The 13,283-nt window shown below is 47.0% G+C and overlaps 1 protein-coding gene across 4 annotated transcripts in view; it reads right to left on the bottom strand.

Moving 5' to 3' along the window:
• LOC147011744 (solute carrier family 22 member 6-B-like) overlaps nt 1-13,283 on the bottom strand; it is a 51,607-nt gene that overhangs the window by 13,791 nt on the left and 24,533 nt on the right. For 3 of the 4 annotated variants that reach the window (XM_085857835.1, XM_085857834.1, XM_085857832.1), the window contains exons 5-7: nt 12,086-12,166; nt 2,223-2,337; nt 2,010-2,128 (exon numbers count right to left, since the gene is read on the bottom strand). In XM_085857835.1, the coding sequence (XP_085713961.1) occupies nt 2,010-2,128; nt 2,223-2,337; nt 12,086-12,166 (315 nt within the window). The remainder of the gene's footprint in view (nt 1-2,009; nt 2,129-2,222; nt 2,338-12,085; nt 12,167-13,283) is intronic. The other variant, XM_085857833.1, reaches the window with a different exon arrangement.

Genomic DNA, 13,283 nt, shown 5'->3' with positions numbered 1-13,283 from the left:
AGATAAAACTTAAGTAAAAAGGCTGCGGATAAGACACGGGCTTAATGGGTCAAATGGCCAAAGCAAAACAAGTGTGAAACAATATAATAACGTGCCAAAGTTTGTAACCAAGGTCGTAATTGTGGCGTATTGGCATACGCGTGCAAAGCACAATGCGTAGAGCGTTGTGGGGGCGTGGAGGAGTTGTGATGGTAGTCACGTGTCTGCAATGCATATAGCTGTTTGCGCCCGCGAGGGACTTGTAGCACCAGTAGCAGCATGTGGTATCATTAGCAGTGTCTTGTAGGTCGTGTGCCTGTACAGTGCATCGAGTGCGTAATAAAGTGGAGTTACGGGCATCGTACGCCCACCCTCTCGCTCGAGGCAATAAAGCGGAGTTGTGTTACCCTCCGGCTCGTGTCTGCCTGATCGCACCTCTGCCACGACACTACAGTTTGGCGACGAGGCTGTTTCGGATCGTCGTGTGCAGAGTGCCTGTTTTCCTCGTCATTGACTTTGAGTCGTTGCCGGAGCAATTGGATTGTCGGTCGCATGGAGCGCCGGGAGAATCAGCGCAGCTCGCGCGGTACGAGTTCGATCACCTGGTGAGGAGCCCAGGGAAGCGCATCGCGAGTTTCACCGCACGGATGAGACATCTCGCCGTCACCTGCGAATTCACGTCGAGTGAACGGTGGGCCGGGCTCGGTGATCGTTTTATTTCTGATTTGCAATCCTCGGAAATGGTTTCTGCAATGCCACGGCTAAAGGACGAGGACATTACATTCAACTCAGAAGCGGTGTCGGCCGTCGCACAGACTCTGAGGGATGTCCGGGCCCTCGATGGCCAGAGCAAGACAGGTGATCCGGAGGTCCGCGCAGTGTACCAAGCACCCACGGCCGCACGCACAGTCTTCAGTGCGGGTCGTGGCCGAACGTTGCAACGCGGCCAGTCGGACGGCGGTCTGAACACTCAGGGACATCTACGGTGTGTGTGCCAAGTGTCATTGGCCATCATAACGGTCATGGATGGCGGTGTGCGAAGCGACCCCAACGTCCCGGGTCGAGACCTACAGCCGGTACGATGTTTTGTGCATGACGTACACTTTTACGCCCCGGGTCGAGTCCTGCAGCCTGGGCAAGGTTTTGTGGATGGAACGCCGATTGTGTTTCAAGTTGGTACCGGAGCGGCGGTGTCGATCATGAGCGAGCGCACCGCTCGTGCACTCCCCGATCTACGCCTTTTCAGGTCTACCCTCGCATTGCACACATATACCGGTGAAGCGCTACCAGCGGTTGGCAGGGCACACGTCTTGGTCGCCCATCAAGGTCAGCAGGTCACGCTCTCTCTGTTCGTGGTGCGAGGGGAGGGGCTCACCCTTTTGTAAAGGGGCAAAGCACAATGTGTAGAGCTTTGTGGGGGCATGGAGGAGTTGTGATGGTAGTCACGTGTCTGCAATGCATCTCGCTGTTCGCGCCTGCTAGGGACTTGTAGCACCAGTAGCAGCATGTGGTATCATTAGCAGTGTCTTGTAGGTCGTGTGCCTGTACAGTTCATCGAGTGCGTAATAAAGCGGAGTTACGGGCATCCTCCGCCCACCCTCTCGCTCGAGGCAATAAAGGAGAGTTGTGTTACCCTCCGGCTCGTGTCTGCCTGTTTGCAGCTCTGCCACGACACTACAGTAATTAACTTTCTTAAGTTAATGGTTTTTATAAGATTGCCTGCCTTTTATGCAGCGAATATATAAGGACAATGTAAATAACATTTAAAAGAAATGTAATGATTTCTCAAATACTAAAATCAATATTCAAGTGAAATAAGCAATTTACACTGTGTGGTCAAAATTGTGCAAATTTATATGAAAGATGATTCAATATTAATAAGTCGGAATGACGATGGTGTTTTGGGTTTTTTTTTGTTTTTTTTTTGCCAATATGCAAAATTGTGGCTGGTTGTGGGATTTTGCCCTTCCATATGGAGGTTAAGCATTTAAATTTAATGCTTCCTTGGAGATACCTCAATTTGCACTTACCATACAAAAAGTATTGCACAAGTTGTCTTTCGAATCGCCGCTGTTCGGACCAAGTCCAGGAATGTGTATGTATTTTTCGACACTTCAGAACATTCCTTCTCGTATTCTTTTTGCAGGACCTGAGCCAACATTGACTCAGTCAGGAACATACATCATCGGAAATCACACAACTACAGTACATTATAAAGAATCAATACTTCATGTGATACTTACATCTATATTTAAAACAACACGTTTCCCGTTGACTCTGGCAACATATTTCAAGGACTTCAAAGCATCATCGAGTCTTCCTTTGATAATTAACCAGCGTGCAGATTCCGGGTGAAACCTGAAAACACGCACAAACAAAGTTAACTTAACCGTATATGTATCCAAGATTCTCCCTGAAACGAACACTACACTTCACATACCGTTGATTATAAATTCTTTTATTATGACAGTAAATTCTCTTACGGCTATTCTGCGATTTTTATCATTATTTATATAGTTTTTACTGTTTTGTTAGGGATAGGACATTCCAGGCACCCACCCGAAGGGACCGCCTCAGGTTAACCCAAGGAGACCGCCGTCTGGTGGACGACACCTCAGCACCACTCCGACACACTCTCCCTCAATCTGACCCAGGGATGTTACCCCGTGGTTTCGCTCCTATCAAAGATTGGGGGTCCCGAAGGCTACCAAAACGTGGGGTGCCACCAACACTGATCGATCTGATGTCTGAACTCTACTCTGGTTCTGAGAGTGCTGTGAAGTGTGGTGGTACCACCTCTGACTTATTTCCAGTTGTTACTGGAGTTCGTCAGGGATGTGTACTTGCCCCCACACTTTTCAGCGCTTGTATGGACTGGATTTTAGGGAGGATGTCGGAGAGATCAAGTTGCGGTGCATCGTTTGGGAATGTCAAGATCTCGGACCTTGACTTTGCAGATGATGCAGTCATCTTTGTGGAGACTTTAGACATCCTCTTGGGGGCCCTCGAGGTGCTGAATGAAGAGTCGGAGCCGCTGGGATTACGGGTTTCTTGGGTCAAAACTAAGATCCAGGCTTTCGGTGACATCTTGGATGCTGCTGTACTGTCTGTGTTTGTTTGTGGTGAGGATGTTGAGGTCGTGGAGAGATTCACTTACCTTGGCAGTGATATTCATGTCTCTGCTGGCTGCGAGTCAGAGGTCAATAGACGTCTGGGTCGGGCCTGGGGAGTCATGGATTCACTGGATCATGGGGTGTGGCGCTGCCGGTACCTGTGCGGGAGGACGAAAGTCCGAGTCTTCAGGTCCTTGGTACTTCCAGTCTTGCTCTATGGGTGCGAGACTTGGACTCTGACCAAGGATCTGAGACGGAGACTTAATTCCTTTGGTACCAGGTGTCTTCGGAGAATCCTTGGCTATCGCTGGTCGGATTTTGTGTCCAACGAGCGGTTGCTGAGAGAGACTCGGATGAGATTTGTTACCTGCATAGTCTGTGAGCGTCAGTTGCGGCTGTATGGACATGTGGCTCATTTTCCTGATGCTGATCCTGCTCACCAGATTCTCTCAGCGAGGGAGTCTCGTGAGTGGAGGAGGCCAGTGGGCCGACCACGTGCCTCGTGGTTGCAGCAGGTTGACCATCATCTCAAGGAGATGGGGATGGGCCTGGCATCTGCCTGGGGGATGGCCAGACGGAGGCCCCTGGAGTACCGACGGAAAGTGGACGCAGCGACGCGCTGTTCTGGCACATGCTCCCATACCTGACCTGACCTGACTGTTTTGTTATAACACAGAAGTCAAAATGGAGCTAGAAGGGCACTCGGGAGAGTGCATACCTCCACCAGGTTGAACAGTTTAATTTTGTATCCCACTGATAGGCCGAATCTGAACCCAGACTTGAACTAAAATCGAAATGGCTGGATCTTGTCACCTCCCCAACTCATCCACCAAGTTTTGTCAGAACTCACCCACAACTTTTTGGAATATCGTGCTATGTATCATACTTTGAGCGACTGTACCAAGCTGATCGACCAGCTCTCGAGTTGGACGTCAGGGGTGTTACAATCACTGTTGCTGACCCTCCAATCAACTGTGATCCACCTTCATTTGTGGAAACAAAGGCTGCGGTGAACCGGTTGAAATGGGGTAAAGCTGCAGGAATCTGTGGCATCCATGCTGAAATTCTCAAGACTGGTGGAAATGCTGCACTCATGTCATTGCAAGCAGTTCTATGCTCTACCTGGAACACAGGCATCATCACAACTGACTGGTAGAGGGGCCTTGTTGTCCCTCTCTGGAAAGGGAAGGGTGATCGCCAAGACTGCAACAACTACCGAGGGGTGACGCTGCTGTCAGTGCCGGGCAAGGTCCTTGCTCGGATAATTCTTGAGAGGGTTCGCCACCATCTGCTTGAGCACCAGCGTCCAGAGCAGTCAGGCTTTACACCAAAGAGGTCAACGATTGACCGTGTTCTTGCTCTTTGGGTCCTCACCGAGAGTTTCGGCAGGGGCTGCTTGCAGCCTATGTTGATTTCTGCAAAGTGTTTGATTCAGTGAATCGGGATGTCCTCTGTAGGATTCTTGGTCTTCGTGGGGTGCCACCAAAACTGATCGATCTGATGTCTGAACTATACTCTGGTACTGAGAATGCTGTGAGATGTGGTGGTACCATCTCTGCCTTATTTCCAGTTGTGACTGGAGTTTGTCAGGGGTGTGTTCTGGCCCCCACACTTTTCAGCACTTGTAGGGACTGGATTATGGGGAGGATCTCGGAGAGATCAAGGTGCGGTGCATCGATTTTTTTTTTTTTGTATACATTGTCGAGGCTCGTATGAGAGCTAACACACAACTCACAGCAAGGGGGCATGAGACAAGAGGGGCGGGAGTGGAAGGGACAAAACAGTGGGGAACAGACACATTAGGTGAACTGTGGAAGGGAGGGGGATGGGGATGGGATGGGGAACATGGCGAAGAGAGGATGGACATTACAGGGACTTTCAGGAAGGAAAGCAGGGGAATTGAAGGAAGTGGGCTTGGGTGGATTATCGGGGGTAGAAAAGATCGAGGATTTGGATGGGGGAAGATAAGAGGTGGTGGTGAACAGCTGTTTTGAAAGCTTGGAGGGAAGAATGGGAAAGAATAGAGTGAGGAAGTTTATTCCAAAGGCGGGAAAAACGAGGAATGAAAGAGTGAAGATGAGCAGTGATTCGTGATTTTGGTAGTTTTACCAGAAGGGGGTTGTTGGCGGACCTTGAGCGCCCTGTGGATTTGTGGTGGGGACAAATCGCAGAGAGAGCAGGGGGGCAAGGCTGGAGAGGAGTCGGTAGAAGACAGAAAGACCACCGACCAACCTGCGGTGATTGAGTGAGAGGCCCAAAGACTCAGCTTCATTGCGGGAGATGCCGATGATCTTAAATGCCCTGGTTTCGACAGCGTGAAGCCGAGAAAGGTGGGAGGCAGGAGCACCAGCCCAGAGGGGAGAGCAGTACTCCATCAGGCTACGGACAAAAGCTTTGTAAGTGGTCAGGAGCTCAAGAGGGCCGAGGAAGGACTTAGCACGACGGAGGATTCCCAGTCGGCGACTGGCTTTTGAGGCGCGGTTGGAAATGTGACTTTCCCAGGAAAGGTCATAGCAGATAGTGAGACCCAGAAGGTTGAAAGAAATGACTTCTTCCAGAGGATTGTTGAGAAAGTGGATGGGGGGGGGGGGTTTCTAAACGGTCCTTTCGAAGCGACATAGTGAGAGTGTGAGATTTCTCCGGATTCAAAGACATGTTCGACGTGTTGGACCAGTTTGTGATTTTGTCCAGATCTGCAGTGAGCGAAGAAGCTGCTGCTTGCCAGTCTGAGGGATGACCGATGGTACGGCAGAGGGTGGAGTCATTGGCAAAGAGAAATAGAGGATTTTCTAGAGAGTCCGAGAGATCATTGATGAAAACCAGAAAAAGAACAGGGCCCAGAACGCCACCTTGAGGAACTCCAGCCTGGACAGGAAGAGGGGATGAAAGAACTCCATTTAGGGCCACACGTTGACTGCGACAGGAGAGGAAGTCTGCGAGCCATGAGTGGAGATGGCCTTGAATACCATGGGAAGAGAGTTTGGTGAGTAGTGCAGGATGCCAGACTGTGTCAAAAGCACGTGATATGTCCAGGGATACGGCTCGGATTTTCTGTCTGGCATTGAGGACCTCCATCCATTGATGGGAGAGCAGAAGCAGCATATCCAGGGTAGAGTGACCTGGTCTGAAACCAAATTGATGATTGGAAATCAAACCATTGGAGAAGAGGAAGGATTTCATGTCTGAAGCGATGATGGATTCCATAACCTTGCTGATGATTGGGAGAAGGCCGATTGGTCTGTAGTTATAGGGATCTGTTTTTGCACCTTTTTTATGCAGGGCAGTGATGTTAGCAGATTTCCAAGCAGATGGCAGATGACCTTGGGCAAATGAGAGGGTGAATAGAACAGAGAGAGGGTGAGCAAGAGCAGAAGAGCAGGCTTTGAGGACACGTGGGCTGATGCCGTCTGGACCGGTTGCAGAATCTGACTCGAGGTTTGAAAGCAAGCTCTCCACCTTGTCAGGAGAAAAGGACACAGAGTCCAGGGACAGTTGGGTGCGACTGGGTAAAGTGGGTAGAGAAAGTGATGGGTTTAGGTTTAGCTGCAAACACCGAGTTTAGACATTCAGCTTTATCACGTGCGGTATCAGCAGTGTGGCCATTTGAGGTAAGGGAGGGGATGGAGGGGGAACATACACCAGAAACAGATTTGATTAAATGCCACCAGGATTTTGAGGAGGGAGAGAGGTTTGAGAGTTCAGACTTGAGATGAGAAAGATGTTGTTTTCTGGCTCTCCTGAGGGTAAATACACACTTGTTCCGAGCTTTGTGGAAGGAACTGAGATTGCCCTCAGTTGGGTTTGATTTCCATGAAGCAAAGGCAAGTTGTTTCAGGACAACTGCCTCGCTACAAGCTTCAGTAAACCAAGGGCGGGAGGAAGGGTAGGACAAATGAACGCGAGAGGAGATAAATCTGTGCATGAGGGAGAGCAAGTTTCTTTGAAAGAATTCCCAGGATGAGTTGATGTTTGAGAAAGTAGTGATAGGAGACCAGTCTGTAAGTTTGATGGCTGCTCGGAGACCCTGCCAGTCGGCTTGAGTGAAATGCCAGACTCGACGGCGGTGAGGTGGTTCTCTGATAACAGCCAGAGAGATGCCCACTTTGACAAGGACGTGCTCAGAAGAACCGATTGGAGCGAACGAAGAGCAGCAGATATTGTCAGGGAAATTTGTGAAAATCAGATCCAGAAGAGATGAAGTACCATTGGTTGAGATCCGGGTCGGGAAGTTGACCGATTGAGTCAGTCGTAATGAGTCGCAGAAAGCTTTTGCTGAGGTGCCATGGCAGATGAGAGAGGTACCCACACCTAGCCAACTGCGTGATGACAATTGAAGTCACCACATAAGAGGAAGAGAGAGTTTGGATGAGAAGATAGAAGATGGTCCATGTTTTCAGATAGTGAGGTGTAGATGGAGTCATCGCTGTTCGGTGGATGGTACAGTACACATATAAACATGAGGTGGGAGTGGAGGGGAAGCCGAAGCCAGAGGTATTCCTGGGGGTGTGGGGGAGTGAGAGCAGTGCATGGAGAGTGAGGAATAGAGTCTTTGATGAAGAGAGCAACACCTCCACCAGGACGAGGCTCAGGTCTGTCATACCGTAAGAGGGAGTAACCAGGGAGAGATACTTGGGAGTCAGACACGTCTTGGGAGAGGAAAGTTTCTGTTAGGCAGATAATGTCTGGTTTGTCAGTGGCAACCTGTATGGAAAGATCTGAAAGGTTTGAGCGAAGGCCCCAGATATTTGAGGTCCACACTTTTAATGAAGAGGTAGGGGAGGAGGCTTTGGGTGCAGGAGGTGGAGGGGGAGGGGGAGGGTAGGACAAGGGACGAGGGGGGCAGGTAAGGAGGGTTGTTGAAAGAGTGTGGGGTATTGCAGAATAGCAAGGGGAGCGGGCCGAATGAGGAGGAGAAAAGGCTCTGTGGTGCTGGGGGAGAGGGGGGACAAGAGACAAGGAAGAAGGCAGTTGAGGATTTGAGGAGGTGGAGTGAAGAGATGGAGGTGAGAGGGCAGTGGAGGGCAGTAGAAAATGTATGTATGTATGTATACATATATATATATATATATATATATATATATATATATATATATATATATATACATACATATACATATATATATATATATATATATATATATATATACATACATATATACATATATATATATACATACATATATATACATATATACATACATATATACATACATCCATACATATACATATTTATATATATATATATATATATATATATATATATATATATATATATATATATATATATATATATATATATATATACATATATACATACATATACACATACATACATATATACATATATCCATACATATACATATATATATATATATATATATATATATATATATATATATATATATATATATATATATATATATATATATATATATACATGTATACATACATATACACATACATACATACATATATACATACATCCATACATATACATATATATACATGTATACATACATATACACATACATACATACATACATCCATACATATACATATATATACATACATACATACATTTTCTACATTTACAGTATATATATATATATATATATATATATATATATATATATATATATATATATATATATAAGCCTGCTGTTGGCGCAGTAGTTAGGGCAGCGGCTTGGGATCCAAAGGTCCTGAGTTCAAGCCCCGTTGGTCCACTGAATTAATACACCAGGGGGTTGACTCAGCCTGTCATCCTTCCAAGGTCGGCGAATTGAGTACCAGTATACTGGGCCGGTGTCTACCCTGGTTAAAATAGGTGTACCATATCCCTGCGTCGTAAGAGGCGACCAGGGTTGTGTCAGGAAGGGCATCCGGCGTAAAAGGTGTGCCAAATCACTATGCAGATCATACGGAGATCCGCTGTGGCGACCCCTATCGGGAGCAGCCGAAAGAAGATGAAGAAGATATATATATATATATATATATATATATATATATATATATATATATATATATATATATATATATATATATATATATATATATATATATATATATATATATATTGCAGTTCTCGGAATCGCATGCATACAACAGATAGGTGTCCCGAGACAGTTATGCCATTAATATACGTGTAGATAGACCCCTTCGTTTTGTTTTGTCGGAAGACAATGGAGTGCGTTGCGATGAGCTAATAGGTTATCAAATCATTTTTCCCTTCTCATTTCATTCCCACCTTTTCTTTTCTGAGGTAAATCTTCCTCGCTTGCCCAGCGTCTCATTTACCACAGCATGACGATCCACGGTACCTTCTGCCTCGCTTTCCCCCTCGTCTCGTCTACCATAACCATGCACCAGCGTCTACCCGAAACCAGACATGTGCAGCGAGTCACGCAGTAAGGTGGGTGGGCTGCACCAGCGTCAACCCGAAGCCAGGCCCAGGCTGGCGGGCCATGTGGGGGGGTCGGACCCAGTCGGAACGTCCGACTCGGGCGATGACGTTGGATTTGGCATGGCCCCTCCCGAGCTCCGGGCTCTATAAATCACAGACAAACCCTCCGTGTAGGTGGGAGAATTGAGAAATGTGTGTGTTCGGTGTGGGTGTTCTTCACGCGGAGTGTTCCTGCTACTTGACTCTGCCCACGTCTCGCCTCGACAAACCACCTCCTGCCTGGTCCCGCCTACTGCTCCACCCGCACCTTCTGGACTCCCCCCTTCTCGACTCAAGCTCCTCCTTCAGAACACGATCTCCACATGTGCGGTTGTGGCTAGAACAACGCGACTATTGTCCGGTCCCGCACCACGGAGCACCCCCCCTCCAAAACGCCCATATACCGAAAGCTCTCACCTCAACCCCCTCCCTCCCTGGCTGCAAAAGTTCCCTCTTCATTGGTGATTCTTTTTCTGTGTGTGTGTGTGTGTGTGTGTGTGTGTGTGTGTGTGTGTGTGTGTGTGTGTGTGTCTGAGTGTGCTGGTAGCTGTCTGTTAAGTAAGCCTGAATAAGATCTTTTATTGTTGTTACTGTTCATAATCTCACGTCAAGTCTGCACCTGTGGCTTTCGTAAGTTGCTTGTATTCTTGTCGCACCCCACACACACCCCTCTCCTCTTTCCCTGCATTAGATACCCAATAAATCTTTGTTGTGCCACATGCTTTTCCTCGCTTGCTGTATATAAATAATCATCATTAGAAATGTTCCCGGTTGAGTTATTGGCATCCACGGTCGGTTAAGTGACCCGCCGCGTCATGGGATTTATCCGTGAGTGACGGCCTACAATTCTGGGAAGGCTGGTGGGAATCGACGTAGCTTCCCCCACCTCGTGGTCTTCTCACCCGACCCCGCCGGCCCACAACAATATGAATAAATAAATATATATATATATAGTCCGGGAGCCAACCTGTGTACGAGGCTGTTTTAGGGTTGGACCTTACAGCCTCTGCTATAAAATTTTACACCCCCAGGATGTTTAGATATATGTTTGCAGTTCATGAAAACCAATGTTGGCAATTCATAAGCTCTTGCGAAAAATTTTGGCGGCCGTTTTTGTTTGAGGAAGATTTGAAAAATTTGATAAAACAGCAATTGTCAATAAAATTTCTAAAAAAATTAAAAAATCACATTCATGAAAAATAAATGTGAACTAAATGTAAGAATTCAATCAGTGCATTGTAAAATGACAAAAAAAAATTGCCTTTGTGAAAGTAAACCTCGTAAAAGTACATAATTTTGTGAAAAATGCCTTAAAAATAACGTTTTTTGAAGATGGCCTTTAGAACTTTTCTTATCATAGGCAGATGCTGCATTAGAATACTAATTTCTCTTAATGTGATATGAACATGGTATCCATGGCTAATTAAAACAGCAAATTTGATTGAGTTCTATCAATTTTTAAAGAGAAAATTAACATTTTTGTCAACCAAAGTTACCCCTACCCCCAAAATCCTCTTACTCTATTGAACACAGTTCGGTTAAGGTTTGCTGGATCCAGGTTGGGTACTTCACAGTTCACTCTTCCAAAGGAAAATTCAATGGTGTTTGGAGTGACATGGCCCTGGAGCAGACATACAACAACGAAGGGAAGACATCTCTGTTCAAACGCATATCTCAGGCACCAGCTGCTCGAGATAAATATGTGAAAACAGCACCATTTCTCACAGCTGTATCAGAGAACATAAAGTCTATGGCTAATCTAGGCCAACAGGAATCTACTCATCATGGAGAAACACAGAAGCAGGCAACAGAAGAACATATGCATGTTGAGGAGATCAAGAAAGTGATATGCCAGCAGATGATAAACCCATTCCAGTGTAACAACCAAGTGGTTCTGCTCAATAGAGCAACTAGTGAGAAGGATGCTTCAAAAGACTTGGTCCATGCTCAAGCTAAGGGCATGGAAGCCATTATGAAAGCAGAAGAGGTGGTCTCTATTAAGATTGAACCACTGAAGCTGGTAACTTTCTCCTCACAGAAGAAATCAAAACCATCAAGGAAACAGAGTTTAATCAGGATCTATCAAGATGAGACTGCAACTACACGTGTGCTGTGTTTCTATCGAGATGCCGACCCAGTCACAAGACAGATTGCATTTTCCCATGAGTGGACAGACTATCCATCATCCCTGTTTGAGGTTGATCCACGCTTAGCACAGGGGTTTGTAATGCGCAAAGGCAACAAGTCTGATTTCGTGGCAGTGCTAATTGCTGAAGCTGAGCAGGATGTTGTTTTACAGCTGCCATCATTACCACAGAGTGACCTATACACAGTTTATCTGGTAGACACAATGGCATTTGTAAATAAATACCAAAAAATGGGTGCGAAAACATTTGGTGAACTTCCCCAGCTGTATCTTCGCAAGCAGGTGTATCCTGCAGTTGAAACCTGAAATGTGCAACTGTGTCAACATCATTGGTGACCAATCATCATTGGTCAACATCAACTGTGTCAACAACATCAACAACATCAAGTTCAGTTCTGGACTTACCTTGTGAAGAACATGAAGAGGCAGACACAAGGATTATTGCTCATCTTGCGTATTGTGTGGAATATCTTGATCACCATCGAGCTGTTGTGCATGCAACAGATACAGACATAATTATGCTGTGTATATATCACTTCTGCTGCTTGAACACATTGCAAGAACTCTGGATACAACGGCAGAATCAATACCTACCTATTCATGAGCTGGTAGAAGTGTTGAGCAAGAAGTACCAGAAAATCCTCTTGATGTCGCAGCTACACTTCTGTGCACATATGTGTTGTGTGGATGTGACACAGTGAGCTACCCATTCAGAAGGGGAAAAGAAGAGGTCAGGTCAGGTATGGGAGCATGTGCCAGAACAGCGCGTCGCTGCGTCCACTTTCCGCCGGTACTCCAGGGGCCTCCGTCTGGCCATCCCCCAGGCAGATGCCAGGCCCATCCCCATCTCCTTGAGATGATGGTCAACCTGCTGCAACCATGAGGCACGTGGTCGGCCCACTGGCCTCCCACTCATGAGACTCCCTCGCTGAGAGAATCTGGTGAGCAGGATCAGCGTCAGGAAAACGAGCCACATGTCTATACAGCCACAGCTGATGCTCACGGACTATGCAGGTAACAAATCTCATCCGAGTCTCTCTCAGCAACCGCTCGTTGGACACAAAATCCGACCAGCGATAGCCAAGGATTCTCCGAAGAGACCTGGTACCAAAGGAATTAAGTCTCCGTCTCAGATCCTTGGTCAAAGTCCAAGTCTCGCACCCATAGAGCAAGACTGGAAGTACCAAGGACCTGAAGACTCAGACTTTCGTCCTCCCGCACAGGTACCGGCAGCGCCACACCCCATGATCCAGTGAATCCATGACTCCCCAGGCCCGACCCAGACGTCTATTGACCTCCGGCTCACAACCTGCGGAGACATGAATATCACTGCCAAGGTAAGTGAATCTCTCCACGACCTCAACATCCTCACCACAAACAGACACAGACAGGACAGCAGCATCCAAGATGTCACCGAAAGCCTGGATCTTAGTTTTGACCCAAGAAATCCGTAATCCCAACGGCTCCGACTCCTCATTCAGCACCTCGAGGGCCCCCAAGAGGATGTCTAAAGTCTCCGCAAAGATGACTGCATCATCTGCAAAATCAAGGTCTGAGATCTTGACATTGCCAAACGATGCACCGCAACTTGATCTCTCCGACA

This window comes from Eptatretus burgeri, chromosome 15 (assembly GCF_056783735.1).
Source record: "Eptatretus burgeri isolate ZD-2024b chromosome 15, Ebu_testis_v1, whole genome shotgun sequence".
NCBI classification, from domain to species: Eukaryota; Metazoa; Chordata; class Myxini; order Myxiniformes; family Myxinidae; genus Eptatretus; species Eptatretus burgeri.
This window is presented reverse-complemented; position numbering and strand designations above follow the sequence as displayed.